Below are 26,938 nucleotides of genomic sequence, written 5' to 3' on the forward strand. Positions count from 1 at the left end.
AGATACTTTTTTTTACTTGCCATGTCATAACACTAATTGACAATTAGATTATTCCACATAAGTGTTTTTGTTTATTTTTATTATTATTATTTGAGATTTTTTTCTTCAAAAACAAACCCGAAAAAGTTAAAGAAATTTTTTTTACATAGTAATGAATTAAAACCTGCTTTCCCCTGAATAATCCGTATCGATAATAATAACAAATCTTAAAAATAGCGTGGGTTGATAAAAATTATTAACCGACCGTTAAAATTAGAAATTCTAACAAAATGGTTAAGCTTTTGAGATAAAAAGGAAGAAAAGTTTAAGGCATTCTCCAACACATGAGGAGCTGCGAATAGTAGATAATTCTCTGGAGCCGTCGGGCCCACCTCCACGTCAGCTCGTCCGAACGACGACCCAACTTGGTGATAAAGACAAATTTTATTAAATTTTCCTTTTGTATGGCACAAAATAATGAAAATCTCTTTATAAAACGAGCGTGAGTGGCGGAGAGAAGAAATCTCACTTCACCGGAAGAAGACGCCGTTCCACCCGGAATGAGAAAGCTTCAAGTTTCTCGTTGTTGGCACATACCGTGATTCCACTTTCGCAAGCCTTTTGCTGTAATTTCAACCGTTGGCAGCCTCTCCGGCGAGATGAAGTTCATCTTCGAGTTCGTGTCGTGCTGCGGGATGCCACCTCGTCCCGCGGTGCCGGAGGAGGTGCCGCTCCCCGAGGAATCGCGGACGGTGGAACTCCGGAGGCGCTACCGGAAGGAGAGAGTAGGGTCATCGCGGTCGTCGTCGTCGTCGGTGGAGTGGCATCCGTCTCTGTGCTCGATCTCCGAGGACAACCTCGTCCTGGAGAAGGAAGAAAGGCCGGCGGAGTCGGAGAGGACGCCGAAGAGGAAGGCTGCATCCAGTACCAAGATTCATGTTCGGAGCTACAACGAAGATTACAGGTAAGCAAATCCATGTGTTCCAGTCCCCGATCTCGATTATACGACGTCGTTTTGAAATCTAAAATGATTTATAAAATTAATTAATTATTTTTTCAGGCGAAGTCAAATTTCGATGACGCTGCCGACGTTCTCTCCGGCGCCGTTCATGTTCTGATGAGTGGTGTTCATCACCCAAAACCTGTAAATAGGATTACGGACGAATGTAATCAATCTGCAACAGTAAAGCGAAAATTAAAAAATATTATGTTGCAAAGCATTCAGTGCTGTTATGATCAATGGATAAAGTTTTGATAATATCTCGGACTTCCAGCTTTATTTATTTATTTTTTCTCCATTTTTCTTTTTCTTGTGGGTAAGTGGTTACGACTTTGATCAACTGAAACCTTTTCAACGTTTGGTCATGGCGAGCCTTCAATCATTGGGGTGTCAAGACTGTTTCGTTGGGCAAAACGTATAAAAATGTTTCAAAAATAATTTCAACTATTTTCTTTTCTTTTTCTCATATTTATCATCACAAAATGGAGTGGGAAACAAATTAATTTTCTTTTCTTTTCTTTTCTTTTCTTGTCTTGCTGGCCTATTAATGTGCTGACTCCTACCCCATAGCGCTCTAAAAAAAGATAGCTGCTTTCCTTCTCTTACCAAACCCTAGCAAAATCGTGGGCATTGTTCTGCTGGGGGAAGATACATGGGAAAATTCAAACAGATGGTAGGGACTGCAGCTCTATGCTTATAACTTTTGTGAAGGAAAAGTGGTTGAATGAATCTTTCCAAGAAGATTGCTTTTTGGAGGCGGGATGGCGATTATAGGCTAACTGTCCACATCTCATTCCCCATCATCTCTTTGGAATTATTTCATCAACCCCTCACACACCAATTTCACACATCTCTAATAATTGTAAAGCTACCTTCTCACTCACCTATGATCTATGAACCTTTCTTTTCCAAATCCAAATCTCACTTTTCCTGTAGGCCATTGGTAAGGAGTACAAGCCAAGAAGGGTGTCCAAAGATAAAGAAAGAAAAGGTCTTGTTCAAAGTGCACTGTTGATATGTGGTGTTACTATGGGCCGGGAAGGCACTAGTAGGTGCAAAAATTAGGTGGCATACACTGATACACCTAGTAGGTGCGGGTACAACCATAGATACTTTGTATTTAAAATTCAATCATTTACGTGGACACATCATTATTGTTGTGTATCACATGATTGTAACATTATGATTGATCTCACGTTGAGGGCTCAAGAGACTCTCATACTTTTAGAATACATTTACAAGCTGAGGAAAAACCCAAACCCAATACACAGTGTTGGAAATTTCTTCCTCTATCTAATATGAGATTCGCATTTATACCATAAAGTTATATTTAAGGCATATTATTGATCTTGTACCTTATGACTTAGCTTTAGAGACATGTGAACATATTTAGACGGTTTGGGATAACTTCTTATTTTTTATTTTAACAAAAAACTAAAATCCGGGTCATAATTTTTAAAGAATAATATTGGTATCATAAGAGGAATTTCTACGTAAGTTTGATTAGAAATTCTACAAATAGTAACATTTTCTTGACTTTCATGATAAACTATTTGAACAAAATAAACCAAACATGTATGGAAGCTCTTATTGAGCTTAAAAAATAGTTACTTACTTCTCAGTCCAGTTTTAAAAATGAGTCAAATTTGGCTACCCGAGCATGGACCAAGGCAAACGATGTGTAGCTTGAGCCCAGACATATGGGCTGAGTGTGGTTCTCAACTTAGAGCCCAAAGAGAAGAATAAACTGATGGGTCAATAGCTCTCAATCCAAATTCAACCACCTCTGAGTCATTCTTTTTGTGTACGTGAAAATTAAATTCCACAAGAGCGTAAAAAAACAAAGCAAAGTCATATTAATTTATGTGCTCATTCTAATGGAGCTGACTAAGAACCACCCTTTGTTACTCCTTCAATGCCTTCTCAGCATCCTCCATTCCGGTCATGGTGTCGTACAATGGCTGGTTCAAAGTCTCCGGCAAGTAGAAAGCGAGTATGCCGCCGGAAATCCCACAAGCTCCAAACACTGCAAATGGCAATACCTTGCCTAAAACCACCACAAAGGGTGCCAATATCGCCCCCATCTGCGCCGCCTGGGTCGCACACCCGAGTGCCGCATTCCTAACCACAGTCGGAAACAGCTCCGTCGTGTAAATGAACAACAAGTTATAAGTTCCGGCCATCCCAAATATTCCCAAAACTCCACATACCATTCGGACAACCTTCCATATCCCATTGCTTTTCACCAGTGTCCCCAAAAGGCAGAAAAATCCACTGAACCACAGTGTCCCAATCGCCAATGGCTTCCTCCCGAACCTGTCTAACAAAACTGCTGTCAAGGTGTATGCTGGCATTTCAGCCACGGCATTGAGCAGCACACTGAGATAGAGGTTGGTTTCAAGGTTGACGACGTTTAGACTAAGGCCATAGTACACTACTGAGCACAAGAAGTTAATGACCACTGCTAGAAATAATCGAAACCTTGTGATAGGTGACCTAATTACATCTATGAGAGATCCTGATATTGCTTGTTTGGTGGACAATTCCTCCTTATAGCTCTCAGTATCAGTTGAATTCTCGTTGGTTTCTTCGTCCAGGCCAAGGACGACCCCATCAGGCAAGTGCTTTCCATTGGACTTGGCAATGACGCGCATGACTTCCATGGCCTCATTGATTTTCCCACGTACGAGGTACCATCTGGGGGACTCGGAGAGAAAAGGAATGACAAGTATAACGAAGAGAACGGAGGGAAGGGAGGAGGCGATGTAGAGAGAGCGCCATGACGGGAAAATATAAGCTATGCCAGAAAGCAGTGCAATGCCGGTTGAGAAGAAGTAGAACGTGGACATTCCAGCTACGCCACGCTTGGTAGGGCCGACGGGCTCGGTGGCGAGGACGAAGGCACAAAGGCCAACACCGCCAGTGCTGAAGCCGGTGAGAAGACGGAGGAGGGCGTAGGCCCAGAAGCCGGGAGATAAGGCGGTCAAGCAGCCGAAGACGGCATTCAAGATGCAGACTACAGTTAGAGATCCTTTCCTTCCTAGGAAGGAGTCTGAGAGATGACCAAAAACTCCTGCACCTGAAAACACTACACAAAAATTATGGATATGGTAGGAAAAGTTTTCAAAAATAGATATAAAAAAACACTCTTTTAGAACAGTTTTCACATCATGGGGAGATAATGAATACTTCTGTTATATTCCATTCAAAGATTAAAGAAATTTAAGTTTAGTTGGTATAATCAAGATTCAACAATGTCATGCTTCCACTAGAACCTTTTTGAATCATTTCCTTGAGTCAAATTTCAGCACTCCTAGTGCCTATCCTTATCCAATTGTACCCAACTTGTCAGAACTCCACGAGGGTCCCAATCACCAAACCTATTAAATGTGAGCAGGATCCACCATGGATGAACTGTTGGTATATACATTATTGCCCCATGATCATTGATCATCAACACATGGGTTGTACCAAGAAGCGTGATATGATGGAAAAGGTCATGATCCCAAGATGAAATAAAGAGAACCCATTTTGGGGATCAAGAGGCCAATACGATACCTGCAGGCCGCAATCTAACTTTCCCTTTAATTTTCTCATTCTTCCCACTTTCATGATTGCGCCTTTCATGCCTGCAATTCTAGCGCATTCTTTACTGATATGGCATTTTCTTAAGAACCACACTCAGTCCGCGTGTAACGCAACTAAAACAGGTGGTCAAATTCTGAAATGGTAGGATTGACAATCAACCCAAGATGCTTACTAAGGAAACAAAAGGGGCTTCTCTTTCATGTATCACTGTCCCCAGAGTCTCTCTGGACTCATATTGGTTACAACCCACCCAAGCTATTAATATTTATTCACATGTTTATCACTCACCACCTTATCTCTTTTCCTAAAGTGATGTCATCACATTATAGAATTTTTCTTTTTTAACGTAAATTTGAAAATTAATTAAAAGGAAAAATATTGGAAATAAATTCTGTAGCCTTCATAGTTAATAAAAAAATAAATCATTTTGTGAACCGGATATGGACAAACACTTCCCAGAAAATAACAGCCTACACAGCCAGCCCTAATAAACATATAAAATTATAATATTTTGTCTCACGTTGATTTGATTTAAGGATTATTAAACGACCACTCTACCCTCGTTTATACCAACTCTTTCGATTATAAATCGTCCAAAGAAGGGTAAAATCGGAACTAGATGGGTTGGTCCAAAATGCTGGGCTTTTTCCGATGATCATAGGCATGTGAAGATTAAATTAAGAGAAGATAAACTAGAAAATTAGACTCAACACGTAAGAGAGAGAAGGGGAGGGCAGAGATCTTAGACAAAGAAACTGAGTCAACTCACCAATCATGCAGCCGCCGAAGAACAAGGCCTGAACCAGCCCGACCTTGTATTTGTTCTCACAAACCAGTCCCCACTCCGCCGCTGTAGAGCTCCCCGGACCGCCGCTCCATTCCCACGAACCTGGGTCCAACCCACAAACGCTGGTTGACGCGACGGAGCAGCCGCGGCTGCTCACGCACGTCCAAGCCGGTTCCTGATCGGCAAAGATCATGACCATGGTGTGGAAGGCCTCGAGAGCCCAAGCGAGGCTGGTGAGAACGAAGTGTCTCAGTTGCCACACCCCAAACTCGCCGCAGTGCCGCTGGAGCATGTCGTCGATGCACAGCTTCTGGGGCTCTCCGCCGCGGGTCTTCACCGCCCGGAGCAACGGCGACGCGAGGTCCTGGTCCTCATGGAACGAGGTCGCTTGGGACATATTAGGGGGAATTATTATTATTATTTTTCCCTTTTTTTTCTTTTTGGTGGCTGTGGAGCTTGAACGGAGTTCATATAGGGGGGAATTTCCATGGGGATATGCTTCTTGAGGAGGGGCACTAGAGTCACCCACTCAAACTTTCCTTTTTGACCCTCGTCAGGTTGTTAACACGTGTATTCCCATTTTGAACAAATTAGCCTTGATTACTTTTCACGTATCTAAAATAATAAATAATAATTTTTATTGTCGAATCTTTTTTATTATACAATTTTAATTCTTTTAAAATTAAAACATTTTATTGTTAACTCCTTAATACAATAAAATTAATCAAATTTTAAAATGTTTATTTTAATTGATTTATGAGATTCACTTTTAATGAATTTCCTTTAAAATTTGTCTTCATTTTTAATTATTTGATATGATAAAATTAGTATACTAAATAATCTTTATTTAACTAACTCATAAGAATTATTATTTTGATATTATTTATTTTTGAATTTTTGTATCATCATCTATATATCATAATCATTATTTTTATTTGTTTTTAATTTCTTAATATTGTAGAATTCATATTCTAAAATTCTATTTTATTGATTTATAAGAATTACTTTTTCATTAAAATGTTCCAAATTTTTTTATTTTGTATAGTTATAAAAAAAAAAAGAAGAAAAATTTGAAAGTTAGAATATAACACTCTTTTATTTATATTATTAAAAAAATCAATTAACTACCAATAAGGTCAAGCTAATATTTAACATCGCACTTATTCATATTCATATCGGGAATGAGGCTTAACCGTTCCCACACAACATGTACATCTGAAAGTCATTTTTCATTCTTAAAGAACAAAATTATAACATACCTAGTCACCCCTCTCCTACCACGCGACCCCTTACAACTCGAATACATGATATAAATTTGTTCTCACTTGTCATGCTAGAAGAAGTTTCAATGTAGATATATTAACAACATAATATAAAGATTAAATAATTATTATTAGGTATGCAAGAATATTGTTTCCTAAGAAAAATTATTGTTGAAATTGGCATTGGGATAAGTGTGCAAACTCGAATATGATTAGATATTGTTATAAGTCTTAGGATGAGTCATGGTTTTAAAATACGCGAATTGTATGGTCAAACTCTATTGTATGCCTTCAAATGATTAATCCTTATATTGATTATAATAATTGATATTAGAGTTTAAGTTGAAGATTCCAGATAAGATGATTAAATATTTGATTCTAATGTTTGGTATCAAAGCATAAATTTAAAACTTTTACAAGATCAATGAGAATAAAACATATTTATACAAAAGTAATAACTTTACCAAAACTATTCCATCACATCAAAAGATCCATCAATTATTTTAGGTAGTTATCCATAGTTACCCATTAGAAACTCTTCACTAGAAGTTGGGAGAGTCATCGTGGACAAATTGTTTAAGATAGACAAATTAAAGTTGGTCTTCTTAGGATCCAAAAGAAGAAAAAGAGTAAAGAAAAGGGTTTGTTGATCATGGGTTTTGTGTGTTGTGGGTTAACTGCTAAGCCCTAAAATTAAGATGGGGCCAAACACTTTTATGTACTAGAGTTTGAGTCAAACCAATCCCTTATGACCCAAAAACCTTACACGCAATGGTCAAAGTGTGAGTACTTAGTACATATCTATGTGTCACATAGTTAGATATTATTATTGTTCCTCTTTCTTGGATTTGATTCATCGAATTATGCTTATACTCTTGACATCTAGGTGTATTTTTTTTTCTTATATTTATATGATCCATTTGAATAAATATGCAAATCATTTCTTAAAACTAGGTCACTTGTGTCTTGCCTTAAAAATTTTCACTTATTTGCGATTACAAAGTTTTAATAAAATTTAATAAACAAATGATCAAAGTTATGTACATGTGGAGACATATACCTATACAAATCGAAGTTCATTAACTAATCAAAATTTTAAGATTATAAAAAAAATATTTTTGTTTCTTTCTTCTTTAAACTTTAATTTTTAAGAATACTTGGTCACATAATCTAGGACTTGTTTGACATGTGTTTCATTATAAGTCTTCTTCACGTTATAGCGAGTCACAAAGAGATCTACATTAATATGGATAATCATTTATATAAGTTCCCACAATAAAATAAATTCTCATATTTTATAACTGTTTTTTCAATTTACCAAAAATAGTTTTTAATTGCTTTTTCCTCAAAAAAAAAAAAAAAAGTTCAAATTTTATGTTATTTACACATTTAGTGATTGAAAATACCTATTAGTGAAAATAAAATGAAACTATACAGAAAAACTATTCAAATAAAAATAAGATGAAATAAATAAAAGATTCAAAGCATATACAACAAATCATTGTGCTAAAAAAAAATGAAAGTAAATGAAAAAAAACATACCGAATAAAGAATTAGTATAGAAAAAAAAATATATTTACAAAACAGGAATGAAAAGAAATAAATAGAAGGAAAAAAGTACCCTATGCAGTCAAGCCTCCTACAATAATAACTCTTCACAGATGAATGTAAAAAAAATAAAGGTCAAATTTCAACACTCTTTTACCAAAAAAATACAAAGGCCAAAATAGGAGAGAAACTAAAAAAAGAAAAAAAAAAAAAAAAGAAAGAGCTCCAAGTGAGCAAGTTGTCTTTTCCCCCCGGCCCTAACTACCAATGGCCGTCCTCCATCTTCTCTTCCATGGCAGCCTCCAACCACAATGAAATAAATTCTCATATTTTATAACTATTTTACAATTTTTATAAAAAATATTTCAATTTACTAAAAATAGTTTTTAATTGTTTTTTCCTCAAAAAAAAAAAAAAAAGTTCAAAATTTATTTTATTTACACATTTAGTGATTGAAAATACCTATTAGTGAAAATAAAATGAAACTATACAGAAAAACTATACAAAATAAACTATTCAAATAAAAATAAGATGAAATAAATAAAAGATTCAAAGCATATTGTGGACCCCGTATTTTGGCTCATGCGTTTTCCACTCGTAGGCGAGCTTGATTTTGATTTCGAAAAATGATTTTTATTGATTAAGAAAATGACTTGGAGTCGCCACTTATTTTTGTTTTATTTTTAAAAGAGTAAACAAAATAAGAAAGAAAACCCTAAGTGCGACTCCTTATTTTGGAAAGGGTGATCTACGAAAAATCGGATCGGGTTCAAGAGTCAGGTTACTTATCGGGAAGGTACGGTAAAAGACCATAGCACCCCTCTAAGTCCCTAAAGTCGGGTCTCTACTAATAAAATGAAGCTGACGTGACAATTTACGAGTAAATCAATAAATATCCTGAATGATCATGCACACATAAGAATCGAGACATGCATAGACAACGATTAGAAGGAAGATGGGTACATACCTGGGCAACGAGCCGCCATGCACTTTTAATAGAGAGGGTTAGTGCACAATTTAGGAATAATCGCATGTATGTCAAAGAGTAGGGTAAATCAATCACGTATGATAATCAAAGCAAATGATCAATCAATTAATCATAAAGTCACCCATGTTGGGCCCCCACCAAAACCCGTTTATTTAGCGACTTAATATCACTGATTCCGTGTTTTACAATTATGAAGAATTCATTTTTGCTTACGTAGAATTAAGAAGATCAGAAGATTATTTAAGAACCGAAGTGAAACTAAAACTATTCGAGTGTAAACTGGATTCTTGGAGTTTATTTGAAAATTGGAGTATTGAGAATTAAATTTAAAGGATTAGAGCTTCGGTAATTAAATTGAAATTTGTCAAAGAAAATGAGAAATGAACCTTAGGAGATTAAACTGCGAGAATATAGATTTTGAAAGTTGAATTTGTAATAATAATAATAAAAAAAATGAACTTTAAGAAATTGAATTGCGAGAATGCAGATTTTGAAAGTTGAATTAATAATAATGATGATAATAGGAAATGAACTTTAAGAAATCAAACTGCGAGAATATGGCTTTTGAAAGTTGAATTAATAATAATAATAATAATAATAATAATAATAATAATAATAATGATAATAATAATAAGATTTTGAAAGTTCAATTAATAATGAAAATAATAATAAGGTTTTGAAAGTTGAATTAATAACAATAATAATAATAATAAGATTTTGAAAGTTGGATTAATAATAATGATAATAATATTATTTTGAGAGTTTGAATTAATAATAATAATAATAATAATAATAAGATTTTGAAAGTTGAATTAGTAATGATGATAATAATACGATTTTGAAAGTTGGATTAATAATAATAATAATAATAATAATAATAATAATAATAATAATTTGAAAGTTTGAATTAATAATAATAATAATAATAATAAGATTTTGAAAGTTTGAATTAATAATAATAATAATAATAATAAGATTTTGAAAGTTTGAATTAATAATAATAACAATAATAAGATTTTGAGAGTTTGAATTAATAATAATAATAATAATAAGATTTTAAAAGTTGAATTAATAATAACAATAATAATAATAATATTTTAAAAGTGTGAATTAATAATAATAATAATAATAATAATAATAATAATAATAATAGGCCATGGGCTTAAAAAATGGGCCCTGTAATAATAATAATATGGATTTCAAAAATGGGCCTGGAAGTGATACCATGCAAACTGGGATTAATAGGCCTTAGACTTCAAAAATGGGCCTGGAAGTGGTGGTGAAGAGGGTGAGAGATGGGTATGGATGCTTGAAGTTCCACGCGCAGGAGAGGAGAGGGAGCAAATGGGTGACTAAAGAATGATATAAGGGGTAGTGGAAGGTGATGACGGGAAGTGGGTTCGATGAAATTGTTAGAGAGAGAAAGGGGTGCTACATGGTAGTGAGAAGAGCGGAAGCACGAGCATGAGCGATGATGAGTTTGAGTGGGTTTGGGTGGTGGTGTAGGCATAGAAAGTGAATAAAAAGAAGAGGTTAATGAAGAATAGGGTAGTGGGTATGGACATGAAACGTATGGGGTGTGTGGATGGTAGGAAAAAGAGGATATGGGACTAGTGGGAAGGATGGGGTAGATGAACGAGAAATGGATATGCATGAAAGGTATGGAGTGTAGAGAGAGAAACCGGGTGAGTGGATATATGTGAGGGTGATGGTATGCATTGGGTGGGGGCATGGGATGGTATAGATTAATGAGAAAACGGGATGCATGAAAGAAGTGTGGTGTAGAGAGAGAAAAGGTGGTGAGGAAACGGGCATATTGCATGGGGTATGAGAAGGGGTATATGCATGAGGACGTGGGGTATGAAGAGTGGAAGAAATGGCATGATGAAGGAATCAACAGCCGGTGGTGAGTGCAATGTCATAGGATAGATTGACTGTGGAGAGTATGGCATGACAAGATGAAGGCTTAGAAGGAGAGAGATGGGTTTGAGGGGTGTTAAAGGATGGAGATGTGGATAATATGGATGGGGTTTGCGGGTAGATGGGTGTGAAGAAGCTGAATAGGAGTGTGGGCTTAAGTGATGAGGAGTTCCAATGAATTTGGGTGGTGGTGTAGAGAGAGAAAACGAAGGGATGAGCGTATGTGTGGAATGAGGGGTATGGAGTGATATAAACTAATGGGAAATCAAAGTGCACGGAGGGTATGAGATGTGGGTATAAAGTGGTGTGATGGAAAGGGTTATGGGTAAGTTGAGGTATGGGGTTTGAAAGGTGATGAATATATGTAGAGAATGATGGGAGGGAGTGGACAGGAAATGGGTATAGGATTATGGGTATGATGAACGGGTGAAGAATGAAATATAGATATGGTGTTTGGGAGGCACGAAGTGAGCGTGATGCAGCCATGCATGGCCATGCAAAGGTGGTAAATAAACGGGTTTGGTGTGGTGACGGGCATATAGGCACTTGAGAGGGTGATGGAACAGACGGTGTAAGTGGGCGTGAAATGGATATGGAGAAGAGACACTGTGGTGAAGAGAGAGAAAGTGTGATGGCTAGCATGCATGGGTATGAGATGAAATAGATATGTGTGGGGTAATAGGCTAGACACGTGAATGAGATTTGAAGAGAGGGTTAGGTGATAGGTGAGTGAGATAGGCATGGTGATGAGGAAATGTAGGCGAATATCCCATCTCTATGGACTGTTGATTTCATGCTCAGTGTCCAGTCACTTACCAAAAGCTTCGCCAGCGTTACCAACTTCAACAAGTGCCTCTGATGGTCAAGGGATGAAACTTAAATGTGCTCAACATGATTTACAAATAGTCTCACCAATATCGACATTTATCCAACCTCTCTAAACACAAGCCACTGAACTGACATCCTTTACCTTTCCAAATCCATTTGAGAGCTTAGAGATAGCAGAACATTTTAATAAATCCCTTCTTTTCCAACTACATGAAGTTTGTTGGAAATCAAGCCAGCATCCTCTGTTTACTTCCCTAATTAGTGTAATGTACAGCCTTTATTATAATTGATTTAGGAGTAATTCTAGCAAGGTAGTTTATTCACTTTCCATGTAAGAGTAGTTTATATATTTAGGAGTAATTCTAGCAAGGTAGTTTATTCACTTTCCATGTAAGAGTAGTTTATTCACTTCCTATGTAAGAGTTTATTCACTTTCCATGTAAGGGAAATTCCATTCCGGAATTGTCTCATATCCGTAGACTATTTATTTATGCTTTCATTCATTGTAAAGGAAGGTATCACAGAATGAATTGAGGTGTTCCTCCATATTTTGTCTTCAAATTCTTCATATTTTTCTTCAAATTCTTCATGGTATCAGAGCAAGTTTAATCCTGTCTCTTCGTCTTCATCTTTAGTCAGTTTTTTTTTACTCAATTCTATTCTTCTAATTTATGCCTAAATACGGTCCAGCCTTTGGAATGGCTACCAATTCATCATCCTCTACTTCTGATATCATCATCTCATCATCTTCATCCTCTCATCATATGGAAACCTCTCATCTTCCAATCACAGCCCATAAACTGAATGGGCAAAATTATTTGCAATGGTCTCAGTCCATATTAATGTTTATACGGGGAAAGGAGAAAGATGACTACATCACCGGAGCTTCGGCGGCACCAGAAACCACAGCATCAACCTACAAAAAGTGGATAGCAGAAAATAATATGGTCATGTCCTGGCTAGTCAACTCTATGACCGCTGACATTGGTGAAAATTTTCTGTCATTTGATACTGCCAAAGAAATCTGGGACACTGCAAAAGAAACTTTCTCAGACAAGGAAAACACATCTGAAATCATCCAGATTGAAGGCATCCTCCACGATTTGCGTCAAGGGAACCTTACGGTAACTGAATATTTCAATACTCTTACTCGTCTATGGCGTCAACTTGATACGTTTGAGGTTCATAACTGGAATTGTGTTATAGATGGTTTTTTGTATAAAAAGATTGTCGAAGGGAAACGTGTGTTTAAATTTTTGTTAGGTTTGAACAAAAATCTTGATGAAATCAGAGGAAGAATCATGGGAGTAAAACCCCTACCTAGCCTCAGAGAGGCATTCTCTGAAGTCCGTTGCGAAGAAAGTCGGAAAAATCTCATGATGGGATCCCATCAACAATTGAATATGGCAAAAAGCTCGGCTCTTAAGACTCAATTCGCTCCTTTTGACAACTGTCAAAAAATTAAAGGAGGTAGACCTTGGTGTGATCATTGCAGAAAGCCGGGACACTCAAGAGAAACTTGCTGGAAGATTCATGGAAAGCCAGTAGATTGGAAGCCACGTCAACCACTTGAGAAAGAAGGACGAGGCAATCATGTGGCTACCGATGAACAATCGCCACAACCTGAAGCTAGCCCTTTTAATAAGGAGCAAATGGAGATGCTTCGGAAACTACTGTCTCCTCTTTTATCAATACAGTCACAAACTGGCTCATCTTCCAACCAGGTCATTGGTTCTGGAACCTTGGCGCACAAAGGTAATTTTTTGAGTGCCTTCACTGCTGGTAAGAAATGTAAAAAACCTTGGATAGTGGACTCAGGAGCATCTGATCATATGACGGGAGATGCGACAATTTTTGATACATATAGCTCATGTCCAAATAATTTAACAGTCCGAATAGCAGATGGTTCACTATCAAAGGTTGCCGGAACAGGTTCAGTTGTGCTATCAAGGGATCTTACTCTCAACTTTGTTCTCCTTGTTCCTAACTTGGACTGTAATCTATTGTCAATTAGTAAACTCACTAAGGAAAAGAAGTGTATTACTAATTTTTCCTCCACTCACTGTGAATTTCAGGATTTGGATTCGGGGAAGACGATTGGCAATGCTGAGGAATGATCTGGACTCTACATCCTTAAGGAGCGCCACGATCCACAAGAACAACCTCAAATGACAGTTGGTAGTAATTCTTTTTCGGTTTCATGTCAAAATAACGATAGTGCAATTAGGTTGTGGCACTATCGCTTAGGTCATCCAAATGTTATGTATCTCAAGCATTTATTTCCTTCATTATTTAATAAAAATCCAAAATCCTTTGAGTGTGAAATCTGTCAATTATCAAAGCAAGTCCGGTCTCACTTTCCCATTCAACCCTATAAAGAGTCTAGTCCATTCTCAATGATTCATAGCGATATCTGGGGTCCGTCAAGAATAAAAAATGTAACTGGTACTAGGTGGTTTGTCTCATTCATAGATGATCACACTAGATTAACTTGGGTATTCCTCATGAAAGAAAAATCTGAAACAAGTCAAATTTTCAAAAATTTTAAAAATATGATTCAGACCCAATTCCAGTCAAAAATACAAATTCTAAAGTCTGATAATGCTAGGGATTATTTCAACTCCATTCTAGGAGAATTTCTAGCACAAGAAGGGATAGTTCACTTAAGTTCATGTGTTGATACCCCACAACAAAACGGAATCGCTGAAAGGAAAAATAGGCATTTGTTAGAGGTGGCTAGATCACTAATGTTCTCCATGAATGTTCCAAAATTATTCTGGGGGCAAGCTGTCCTTACGGCAGCCTACCTCATCAATAGGATGCCGTCTAGGGTACTAAAATTCCAAACACCTTGTCAAACAATCCTAAAATCCTTTCCGACTACTCGTCTCATCTCCACCGTCCCACCCAAAATTTTCGGGTGCTCTGTCTTTGTTCATATCAATCAACAACATAGAAGTAAACTTGATCCTAGGTCACTCAAGTGCATCTTTCTTGGGTATTCTTCAAATAAAAAAGGGTATAAGTGTTACTCTCCGGTCACAAGAAAATTCTACAATTCAATGGATGTCACCTTTTTTGAAACCCAGCCTTACTATCCCAAAAACGATATTCAGGGGGAGAATTCAACTCAAGAATATCAATTTTGGGATCTTGAGTCATTCAGTGAGTCACCCATCACCACTGAAAATCACATTCCTCCAGAGTCATTTAATCAACCCGAGTCCATTGTTGACTTGTGGGATAAGGAGCACATCCAAGAGGAAACGGAGGAAAGAGCACTTTCTCAACAAACCCATGAGGCAGAACCGGGTCCTAATCCAAGCAAACTTCCAGGTAACAATGCTCCTGATGGTACTGTTGATTCCGAGTTAGAAAATGATATTCTTAATATGCCCATAGCTTGGAGGAAAGGAGTTAGATCATGCACTCAGCATCCCATTGGAAATTTTATTTCTTATGATAAGCTATCACCTACGTTTCGTGCATTCACTTCTAGCATCACAGAGATACAAGTTCCTCAGAATATTCAGGAAGCTTTCAAGTATCCTAAGTGGAAGGCGGTAGTCGATGAGGAAGTTCGGGAGCTGGAAAAGAATGGTACGTGGGAAATTACTGACCTCCCAAGAGGTAAGAAACCAGTTGGGTGTAAGTGGATTTTCACAGTAAAGTACAAGGCAGATGGTAATGTGGACAGGTATAAGGCTCGGTTGGTCGCCAAAGGATTCACCCAATCCTATGGCATTGACTATCAAGAAACTTTTGCTCCAGTTGCCAAGCTCAATACTGTTCGTGTACTTTTATCCTTGGCAGCTAATCTCGATTGGTCGCTTCACCAACTTGATGTGAAGAATGTCTTCCTCAATGGTGACTTAGAGGAAGAAGTTTACATGGACATTCTTGCTGGACTTGAGACGACATCAAATTTCAACAAGGTTTGCAGACTCCGAAAATCCTTGTATGGTCTCAAACAATCTCCCAGGGCCTGGTTTGAACGGTTCACTAAGGTAGTGAAAGGGTACGGATTCGTTCAATGTCAATCCGATCACACATTATTTGTGAAACACTTCCCAGAAGGGAAACTGGCAATTATCATTGTATATGTGGACGACATAATTTTGACAGGTGATCATGAAGAGAAAATTGACTTACTTAAAAAATTACTGACAAAGGAATTTGAGATCAAGGATCTTGGAAACCTCAAGTACTTTCTCGGAATGGAGATTGCTAGGTCAAAGAAAGGTATAGCAGTCTCACAACGCAAATACATTCTGGACTTATTGAATGAAACAGGAATGCTAGGATGCAAGCCGGTAGAAACACCTATGGATACAACTGTCAAACTGGAAGAAAGTGATGGAAGTGCGCCAGTTGATAAAGGAAGATATCAACGTCTTGTGGGGAAACTCATCTATCTTTCTCATACAAGGCCAGACATCGGCTTCTCCGTTAGTGTGGTAAGTCAATTCATGAATAATCCAACCGAAAAACACATGACTGCTGTGATCAGAATATTGAGATACCTCAAGATGACACCGGGAAAGGGTCTCTTCTTTCAAAGAACAACAAAGAAAGAGATTGAGATTTTTTCAGATGCAGATTGGGCAGGTTCAGTGACTGATCGGAGATCAACTTCAGGCTATTGTTCATTTGTCTGGGGGAACTTGGTTACATGGCGAAGCAAGAAACAGTCAGTGGTAGCCCGTAGCAGTGCTGAGGCAGAATTTCGTGCTATGGCACAAGGTATTTGCGAGGGAATCTGGTTGAACAGGCTGTTAGAAGAATTACGGGTTCCATTGAAGCATCCCATGGTGTTATACTGCGACAATCAAGCTGCCATCAGTATCGCTAAGAATCCGATTCATCATGATCGAACTAAGCACGTGGAGATAGATCGACACTTTATCAAGGAAAAGATTGAAGAAGGAGTTTTCAAAGTCAGCTACACTCCGACAAACTGTCAAACGACTGACATTCTCACAAAAGCTCTTGCTTGAGTTAACTTCGAAGATCTGACAGAAAAACTTGGAATGATCAACATCTACAACGCGGCTTGAGGGAGAGTGTTGGAAATCAAGCCAGCATCCTCTGTTTACTTCCCTAATTAGTGTAATGTACAGCCTTTATTATAATTGATTTAGGAGTAATTCTAGCAAGGTAGTTTATTCACTTTCCATGTAAGAGTAGTTTATATATTTAGAAGTAATTCTAGCAAGGTAGTTTATTCACTTTCCATGTAAGAGTAGTTTATTCACTTCCCATGTAAGAGTTTATTCACTTTCCATGTAAGGGAAATTCCATTCCGGAATTGTCTCATATCCGTAGGCTATTTATTTATGCTTTCATTCATTGTAAAGGAAGGTATCACAGAATGAATTGAGGTGTTCCTCCATATTTTGTCTTCAAATTCTTCATATTTTTCTTCAAATTCTTCAAAGTTCATGATGATCCAAGAGAAAAAAAAAACCACTGGTATTTGCACACAATACAGTCTTAGACCATCGCCAACCAATGCAAGACTAAAGAACAGCCCTGGAGACATGACCATAATAATTTCTCGAGGCTCTGAGCTAGATCCAACTGCTTTGAACCAAGCCAATAGCAGTCCAATAAACGCAACAAAATGACGCGCCAGTAAATGCTGATTTTGAAGCGCCCTCAACAGAGTCACCAAAGGATCATGAAGACGGAAAGGAAATGGAGAGTGCTTGGACCATGTATCATTCAGGCACAGAGTAAAGAAAACAAAAAAAAAAAAAAAAAACAGAGCACAACTATAGGAAAACCAGTAGGCTTTTGAACCAGACCCCACTCCATATATTAATCCAAGGATCCGGAATAGGTGGAAGAAACATAAAAAAATAAAGATAACATGACTAGAAAAACGAGCTAAATAAAACAAAACAAATCGACATGGTAGTCGTTGATCAAAGGAGTTCAAGAAACCAAGAAGGGACGAAACAGAGCAAGCAAAGAAACTCAGATTTCATGCAACTCCAAGCGTCATAAAACAAATGAGAATAATCAAACAGCGAGGTGAAACAATCAAGGCCAAAACAATGAGGAAGTAGGAGTAAGGAGTACGCAAAGGAATCATACCTGAATCTTTCTTTTGAATCTCCAAAGATCAATAAGCTTTCCTCTTCCTCGATCCCCTCAGCTCAGTTAAAACCTCTCCCTTCAATATCTCTGTAACAACTAGAAGAGTTCTTCCCCCCTGGCAATGAAATCTTCACCCTCTATAAGTATCTCCGAAAAACAGCCTTTCGAGAGCCCCCTCTAGCTCTTTTTTTTTTTTTTTTTTTCCTGCAAGATCCCTCTCCTGTTCTCCTCCTTCAACCTCCATTAGTCAAAAACTCCTCTGCAAGCCACGGACCTGCTCTCCTGTTCAACCCTCAGCCCGTCGCCGTCCCAACCATCACCTCCCTCAGCCACGCGTAAAAAAAATAAAGGTCAAATTTCAACACTCTTTTACCAAAAAAATACAAAGGCCAAAATAGGAGAGAAACTAAAAAAAGTAAAAAAAAAGAAAAAAAAAAAAAGAAAGAGCTCCAAGTGAGCAAGTTGTCTTTTCCCCCCGGCCCTAACTACCAATGGCCGTCCTCCATCTTCTCTACCATGGCAGCCTCCAACCACGACGGCACGACCTCACTGCCTTGTTCTTCATCATGGGAATTGTTTTTGGGCTTGTGATATATGTTTTGGGCCTTCCTTTGGTAGGATTATGACATGGGTATTGGTAATGATTTAGATTTATTTTAGTTTGGATTGTGGGATTTGAATTTTATTTATTAGGGCTTTAACTCCCTATTTTATTTGAAGTGTAAAACTTTAGATGGATTTGGTCCTGTTTGCATTTTGGGTTTTGCATGTTATATTGGGCTTGGGATTTGATTGTGATTTTAGTTGGGCTTGTTTACTGATATTGAGCTTGAGCCTTATTGCTTTGGATCACTGCTTGGTATTAGGCTTCAGTATTTGCTTTGGGGTCCGGTTTATTTTATTTTGATTTGGGCTTTTGATTTTACATGGGTATTATTGTGTTGACTGAGAGCCAAGCAAGCTGAAGCCTACAAAATAAAAAAACCCTAGGGCTCACAAAAAGGGTGGGGTCTTTGTATTTTATGAGAGGACTGAGAGTTTTTGTATGTTATTTGAGCTTCATCTTGGAAGCTTTTGAGAGCCATTAATGTTGGGGATTACATTGAAAAAATATCAATAAATGTTTTGACAAAAATATATATCCATTAGAAATGATTCAAAATTCATGTAAATGCTTAAAAAACTTTAAAAAATAATAAAATAAAGAAGAATATATATATTGAAGTTATTTTGTAAGTGTAATTTTCATAAGTATAACTTTTTCTTAATATTAATTTATTTAAATAATTAATTTTATTAATAATTTATCTTATCAAATTAATTTTAATTTATAAAATATTAGAATTTCATTAATTTGTTTTTATATTGTAGCCATTTTTGAGTAAAATTGCATTTTTAATATTTTAAAATAAAATTATTTGAAATTAAATAAAATTACAAGGATAAATATAAAAAAATTTAAGAGTAAAATGGTAGTAATTTTTTTAAAATAAGATTAATGAAATAAATATAAAAAGTAGTGAAAAATAAAAGGATAATATAAATTTAAAATGAAAGATAAATTAAAAATGAATAATTTAAAAAATCATAAAAATCATTAACAAAAAAAAAAAGAAAAAAAAGAAGAAAAAAACTGGTGTTTTTTGAAAAGTCACCCAAAAAATGGACGAGTTTTCATAAAAATCGTTGATTTTTTCAGAAGATCGGCGAGAAGATTTTGGAGGAAAAATTCTCCTCCATCTGCGTGTGCTCCCACTTCCTATTTTTTAGGATTTTTTTATTGATATTTCTAAGCTTTTGGCATATCCCTCCTTGCCGTACACCAAAACATTTGAAGCAAGTAAGAACATATTTGAAGATTGTTCTTCAAAACAATTTTTTATTTCAACAGTAAAAAATAGTGTTTTAAACTTTTAAGACTATTTTTCAGACTAGATTATTTTTTATAATAAACCGCTAACTGTTTTCTAAGTAATAAAAAAACCATGAGAAACAATTGAAAATACAAAAAAAAAAAAAAAAAAAAAAAAACTTGAGTATTTTGATACAAAAAATAAAAAAATAAATTTGAATTTTCAAGTTGCATAACTCATGACCGAAAATAACATGTTTTTGCTTCCACAAATTATGAAAGCACATTTACCGGATCATCAGGAGTATAGGTGAGGAAACGATCACCCCAAAAGCAAGGACGAAAATTAGCAGTGCGGCGAGCCACCTCAGGATTAACCCTTCGGGTTGGAATAGGAGCTGTAACTGAGAGGGGAAGAGACATACTTTGGTTGGAGAAGAAACCCTAAAAGAAAGTGTTGTAATTGTTTAAGTATTTGAGGCTGGGAAGTCAGGTATTTGAAGGAGCCTGACCTGCTTGATTTATGAAGATAGGTTACGAGCATGATTTTCTTCTGTTTGAAATTTTAAATCTTTTGGATTTATTAGGCTTAGGGAGAATCTGGCCCTATACTAGCCCCCAAAAAATGAAAAAAAGGATGAGAGGAGAAAAATATAAAATATGGAAATAAAAATCGTAACAAGCTTAGAAATTCGAAAATAAAAACAATAATAAATAAATAAATAAATAAAAATATAAAAAATACCATTTTAAAAATATTATCCGCACTTTTTTAGGGTATTTTTTTTTTTGTAATTCTTAAAATTATTAAATATTATTTAAAAGATAAGGTGATGTTTGATAAAATTGAAAATTAAATATTAAAAAGTTTTAATAATAAAAAGAATTGAAGTTTAAAATGATTTTTTTGACAAATTACCCCTTATATTTATTATATCCTTTAAAAATTTAAATGTTACTGTGGACCCCGCATTTCGGCTCATGCGTTTCCCACTCGATGGTGAGCTCGATTTTAATTTGAAAAATTGATCTTTATTGATTAAGAAAAATTGACTTGGAGTCGCCACTTATTTTTGTTTTATTTTTAAAGGGTAAACAAAATAAGAAAAAAAAATCCTAAGTGTGACTCCTTGTTTTGAAAAAAGTGGTCTGTGAAAAACCGGATCGGGTTCGGGGGTTAGGTTACTTATCGGGAAGGTACGGTAGAGACCGTAGCACCCCTCTAAGTCCCTAAATTCGGGTCTCTACTAATAAAGTGAAACTGACATGGCAATCGAATAAGAAAGTCAATGGATACTCACATCAATCATGCATATATGAGAATCAGAATATGTATAGTGAATGATCAGAATGAGGGAATGCATACCTGGGCAGCACACAGCAATGCGCTATCATGGAATGAGGTTAGTGAATAAACGCAAAATGATTATATGTATATCAAGGAACAGAATAAATCGATCACACATGGCAAATGAATCGATCAATCAATCAATCAATCATGAAATCTCATATGTGGGCACCCCCACCAAAGCCCATTCTATTTTGCATGAATTAGTCCCACAAATTCCATTATTCTGGAATTATGAAAATAGCACTCGTGCTTATATAAAATCAAGAGAAACCAAAGATTATTTGAAACCCGAAGAGAATTAAAACTGTTAGAGAGAAAATTGGATTTTTGAAATTTATTTGAAAATTGGTGTATTGGGAATTAAATTTAACAGTTGGAATTTTAGGATGTCAAACTTGAAAGAAATTAGAATTTTAGAAATCGGAAATTAAGTTCGGAAATTGGGATTCAAAAAAATGTTTAAAAATGGAATTTTGAAATAAATAAATGGAATAATAATAATAAGGACGAAAATAATGATTAAATAAATGAATGGGAATGCTGGAATTTTTGAAATTGGAAATTAGATTTGAAGGTCGAAAAATTGGAATTGTTTAAAGAATGAATTTTTGAAATAAAATAAATAGAATAATAATAATGATGAAAGTGATGATTAAATGAATGAACGGAATTTTCAGAATTTCTTCGTATTGGAAATTAGGTTCGGAAGTCGGAAAATTGGAACTGCTTCATGTTAGAATTTTAAAATAAGTAAATAAATAAATGGAATAATAATAATAACGAAAATAATGATTAAATAAATAAACCTGAATTTTGGAAATTTTGAAATTGGAAATTAAATTCGGAAGTCGGAAATTTTAAAGAAATGTTTAAAATAGAATTTTAGAATGAATAAATAAACTATTAGTGATAAATTAATATGAATGTGAGAATTCTTCGGGATTAGGAATTTAATTCGAAAATCAGAAGTTTGAAAAAAATTTGTTTAAAGATAGAATTTTTAAAATAAATAAATAAATAAATGGGATAATAATTATAACGGAAATAATAATATTAAGAGAATAAATGCGGGAATGTGGAGATTGAATTTGTGAATTTGGCAATTTGAAAAATTAATTAAGGATTGAATTTTAAATAAATGAATAAATAAGCAAGTAAGCAAATTGAATGATAATTATAATGGAAATAATAATAATTAAGTGAATAAATGCGGGAGTTTGGAGATTGAATTTGTGAATTTGGCAATTTGAAAAATTAATTAAAGATTGAATTTTAAATAAATGAATAAATAAGCAAGTAAGCAAATTGGATGATAATCATAATGGAAATAATAATAATTAAGTGAATAAATGCGGGAATTTAGAGGTTTGGAAAATTATTGGGTAATGGAATTTAGGACCTAAAACTTTTTAAGGATGGAGAGTAGTGGAATTAAATTAACTTGGGAGTTAGATTTCTTTTTTAGGATAAACAATTCTTTAAACTTGTGGGCTTTTGAAAAGGGGCCAAGGATGGCAACCTGACAGCACAAGAAAAAAAACTCCCACATGTGCACGCATGAAAATGGGTAACTAAAAGAAACTAAAAAAAAAAAGAGTAAGTGGGCTTTGGAAATGGGCACGGGATGCCGAACATGCAAACTGGAACTGTTCACACGGGCCCGATTGCACTCAACCTCTTTCAAATGACACCCCCTCCATTGGATTGCATAAGGGTTAGATAGCCGTCCTCCGCGTAAGCCAAATGACCCATTTTCTGATTAGAATAACCCAACAAAATAAATTTTCTGAACTCTACCGGGCCTTCGTTCATGGCCTTTAATGATACCAACATGCATGGAGATGTACTCCTCAAGCTTCTGGGCTGGGGGTCAACGAACTCCATATCCTATGCTCCAAATTGTACCTCAACGAACCTGGCCGTGCCCGCGGGAGCTCGCCAACTGATCTGCATGCGCGGCATCCTAATGACTCTGAAGACCTATCATTGATGACGCCGCTTCAAGATCTTGTTCGTCCTCGTCAAAACTGCAACCGGAAGCGGCATGGGAGCTTCTGAAGGCAGGAACGGCGGAGGTGTCGACGGCTTGACGGGGCATTGACTGTCACCAAGTGTGCCTTCACGCTCAGCTCTTGGAGGACCATGGAGCGGCAGCCATGGAGTGGTCATCACCAGAGACCAGGTCGGCGTCGGTTAGAGCTTTGGCTTGAGGAAATGGGCAGAACGTGGGGGGGGGGGGGGGGGGGGGGGGGGGGGGGGGCGCTTGGCAAGGGATTCGAAAATGGTGGGAAATGGATATTATAGGAAGGCTTGGGGAGAGTGCTAGCAGGCCGTGTGCATGAACCGCATGCACATGGGAAGATATGGGATGGATGAATGGGGGATAAGTGGGAAAGGTGGTGGATGCGGTAATGAGAGAGAATGGGTATGGCTGCGGTGTAGAGAGAGAAGTGGTGCGTGGGGGGTATTTCGAGTGGGAGTATGAAGTATGTGAATGATGGCCAGGTTTGCATGGTTCCCATGCACGCGAATGAGTGCAGTTGGGACCTTAATGAAGGCTAGGGATGAATTTTGGGGGCCATGCGTGGTGCAAGAAACGGGCTATGGGTTGGTGGAATGAGTGGCAAAGGCTTATGAGGGGAAATGGGTGGTAACGGGTGTGATGAGTGGTGACTATGTGCATGGGGTTGGTGGAATAGGTCTCATGGGTATTTAAAGAGCGGGTATGTGGTGTAGAGAGATAAGTGAACATGGAGGGCATGAAACGAGTGGATTAGTGAGAAGTGAGGGTGGCCGTGTGCATGGGCATGAGGAAAACGGGTATGGAATGGAGGTGGCCATGTATTGGGGCTTCACGCGTGCATGTATGGAATGGGCGAGGGGGTTAGGGAGAGAAAAGAACACTATAATGGACATGATGACGGGTTTTGACAGGTATGAAGTAATGAAGGTAGAGTAGTGAGGAATAGAAATGGCCATGCATAGGTGAGAATGACTACATCAAATACAACTATTGGCATGACTGTGGAATATTTCACAGTAAAAGCATGGCATAGTAAGATTAACAACCTCAAAAACATGAGTTTAGGATCACATCTTCAACAGACAAATAGGTGGCCTTCATTATCCACCCCAAGCAAACGAATATCCAAACATCAACAAGAGATATGGAAGAGAGGTAACAGCTAAAAACATCAATAAGTCTGCAATAACCATACCTGAGGAAGTTTTTTTTTTCTCCAGCAAAAACCAACAGGACTCCAAGCTTCTTCCTCTAACTCCCAGAACCTCACCTGGACCCCTCTCCACAGTAGCCTAGAAAAAACCGAACCCCTCTTCAACCTCTCTTCTTGCTTTTAAACCTCACCTCCTCCTGGCTTCCTCAGCAAGCCACCGAAATATCTCCTCTGTCCCCCTTGCAGCCCCAGCTCCTCTGTCCCCTTTGGGCTGCTCAAGAACAGCTCACTCATCATCATCTTTGGCTGCCAGCCTCCTTTTGCTGCCCGAGAAACGGCTCCTGACCATCATGTCGAGCGGCTCCGGAAGAAAGTTGGGAAAAGGAAAAGAAAAAATAAATCAAAATAAAAAATCTCTGCCTCCGGGGGGGGGGGGGGGGGGGGGGGGTCTACAGTTACATATAATATCTCAAGAAGATAAAAATAGCAGTGAAATAGTTAAATTTTCATTAAATAATAGAGTTTGAAATAATATATTTAAAACTATATATATATATATATATATCATATCATATCATGTTTTTTTTTTAATCATCTAATGTAAATATTTAAAAAAAAAGAAAAAGATAATTAGCTTTTCTAGTACCAAAACTTTACTTATATATACATAGATGGAACTTCATGCCGTGTGTATATGGGCAAAACATGACAAAATAATTGAGATGAAGATATCGGTATCCAGTGATTTTATATTTTCGAACCAAACAATCATAAAATTATTAAAATTGTCAAAGTATTACCCCAAGATTTGGTTATATTTTTTATAGGCTGGAAGCATTTGATAATATTAAAATATTTTTTTTTGTTTTATTGTCAAAATTAGATATTTAAAAAAAAATTTAAACTATTTTAAAAATTTTAGTCACTAAATTTTTTTCTTTAAAATATTTGATTAGTGTTTCTTTTGAAAAATATTTTTTCTTTTTTCTTTTTTGTTATATAATATATGATAAAAAAAAGCTTTCAAAGCATTTAGACTTATTTCCATGTAAATATTAATTGATTTTTTTTTCTTTATGATAGAAGGGTTAAAAACACTTTCACCATAATCCTGGGTCTTTTTTAAAATTTACATTTAAAAATATAAATAATCCTATAAAAGTTTTTCTTGAACAAGAATAGATGAATGACTAATTTTTTCAAATTCATTTTTACATAGGAAAGATAACATCTTACCTTACCCCCGATGAGAAGGGTTTAAGGAAAAGATAAATATGTTTGGGCCGAGTTTAACACACAATAAATATATATATCTGTATATTGCAAAAATAATTTCAATTTAAGGATAGTTGAATTAAGAATTGTATTATATTCATTTATTCATGATTTATTATAATTTATATTTGTCACGATTTCATGGAAATTCAATAACTTTTTATTCAAACAATTTGAATACAGAATTTGATTAAGAATTGTACCATGCACCATACATTTCAACCTTCATGAAAAAAACGCGGTTGATATGATGTATTTTTTTATCATTAAAAAAAATAGTTACATTTCTTAGATAAAATATAAATACTCTAATAAAAAACTATAAAAATTTATTTTATAATTTAAAATTTTGTTATAAAAATTATTAAAATTTGAGATAATAATAATTTTTTTTTGTAATATTTACTTACTTTTTACTAAGCATTATTATTTTTTCTTTTTTTTATAAATAAAAGTATCTATTATAATTAATAATTTGTAATTTGGAAATAAAAGTTTAAAAAGAAGAATCCAACACGCCACGATATATTCACGGGAACATATAGTAATGACTAATGACATGCCGTGTCACCTCATGTCATCAAATAGTGATAGCTATATTTTGTTGCACTCTTAAATCGTGATGCCATTGACATTCTATCATATCAATTTGAATAAAAATTTCCTTTGCTGCTCCACCACTGACTTCGGTGGAAAGTCGCTCACGTGTTACAAGTTCAAGCCAACAATTTAAGACTTAAACTCTCTATTATTTCATTTCTTAATTTTAACTAGAATTGTAAAATATGGGACTAGTTAGGATGGGTTTGAAGTTTGACTCACTTGCACGATCACTATATTCAACCCATGTGAAACCTAACTGTGGACCCCGCATTTCGACTCATGAGTTTTTCACTTGATGACGAACTCGATTTTTATTTGAAAATGATTTTATTTATTAAAAAAAATGACTTGGATTCGCCACTTATTTTTATTTTTATTTTTAAAAGGATAAACAAAATAAGAAAGAAAACCTTAAGTGTGACTCCTTATTTTGGAAAAGGTGGTCTGTGAAAAACCGAATCGAGCTCGGGGGTCAGGCTATTTATTGGGAAGGTACGGTAAATACCGTAGCACCCTTCTAAGTCCCTAAAGTTGGGTCTCTACTAATAAAATGAAGCTGACGTGACAATCAATAGGAAAATCAACAGATACTCAAATCGATCATGCACATATGAGAATCAAAACATGCATAGAGAATGACCAGAATGGGAGTGGATGCGTACCTGGGCCACAAACGAGC

At 36.0% G+C, this 26,938-nt stretch overlaps 3 protein-coding genes across 3 annotated transcripts; 2 read left to right on the forward strand and 1 right to left on the reverse strand.

Moving 5' to 3' along the window:
* Positions 1-444: 444 nt before the first annotated feature.
* On the forward strand, positions 445-1,237 carry LOC100258992 (uncharacterized). The gene is made up of 2 exons (XM_002283097.4): positions 445-943; positions 1,040-1,237. The coding sequence occupies exons 1-2, from the start codon at positions 639-641 to the stop codon at positions 1,095-1,097; spliced, it is 363 nt and encodes a 120-aa protein (XP_002283133.1). The 5' UTR covers positions 445-638; the 3' UTR covers positions 1,098-1,237.
* A 1,490-nt stretch (positions 1,238-2,727) lies between these two features.
* Positions 2,728-5,906, reverse strand: LOC100265876 (organic cation/carnitine transporter 4). Its single transcript, XM_002280273.5, has 2 exons — positions 5,337-5,906; positions 2,728-4,058 (listed from the first exon to the last, which is right to left on the reverse strand). The coding sequence occupies exons 1-2, from the start codon at positions 5,749-5,751 to the stop codon at positions 2,884-2,886; spliced, it is 1,590 nt and encodes a 529-aa protein (XP_002280309.1). The 5' UTR covers positions 5,752-5,906; the 3' UTR covers positions 2,728-2,883.
* A 6,836-nt stretch (positions 5,907-12,742) lies between these two features.
* Positions 12,743-18,341, forward strand: LOC132253455 (uncharacterized). The gene is made up of 4 exons (XM_059735548.1): positions 12,743-13,655; positions 16,194-16,262; positions 16,509-16,742; positions 18,214-18,341. The coding sequence occupies exons 1-4, from the start codon at positions 12,743-12,745 to the stop codon at positions 18,339-18,341; spliced, it is 1,344 nt and encodes a 447-aa protein (XP_059591531.1).
* The last annotated feature ends 8,597 nt before the right edge of the window (positions 18,342-26,938 follow it).

Source organism: Vitis vinifera, chromosome 19 (assembly GCF_030704535.1).
Source record: "Vitis vinifera cultivar Pinot Noir 40024 chromosome 19, ASM3070453v1".
Classification (NCBI taxonomy): Eukaryota; Viridiplantae; Streptophyta; class Magnoliopsida; order Vitales; family Vitaceae; genus Vitis; species Vitis vinifera.

What these genes read in the sequence shown, in the direction of transcription:
- LOC100258992 (XM_002283097.4), top strand. Translation starts at nt 639, where the DNA reads ATGAAGTTCATCTTCGAGTTCGTGTCGTGCTGCGGGATGCCACCTCGT. An exon ending in AGCTACAACGAAGATTACAG is followed by an intron (nt 944 to 1,039) that starts GTAAGCAAATCC and finishes TTATTTTTTCAG; the next exon opens with GCGAAGTCAAATTTCGATGA.
- LOC100265876 (XM_002280273.5), bottom strand. Translation starts at nt 5,751, where the DNA reads ATGTCCCAAGCGACCTCGTTCCATGAGGACCAGGACCTCGCGTCGCCG. An exon ending in CTTCGGCGGCTGCATGATTG is followed by an intron (nt 4,059 to 5,336) that starts GTGAGTTGACTC and finishes TAGTGTTTTCAG; the next exon opens with GTGCAGGAGTTTTTGGTCAT.
- LOC132253455 (XM_059735548.1), top strand. Translation starts at nt 12,743, where the DNA reads ATGTTTATACGGGGAAAGGAGAAAGATGACTACATCACCGGAGCTTCG. An exon ending in TGGAACCTTGGCGCACAAAG is followed by an intron (nt 13,656 to 16,193) that starts GTAATTTTTTGA and finishes TGAATGAAACAG; the next exon opens with GAATGCTAGGATGCAAGCCG. An exon ending in ACTGGAAGAAAGTGATGGAA is followed by an intron (nt 16,263 to 16,508) that starts GTGCGCCAGTTG and finishes CAGATTGGGCAG; the next exon opens with GTTCAGTGACTGATCGGAGA.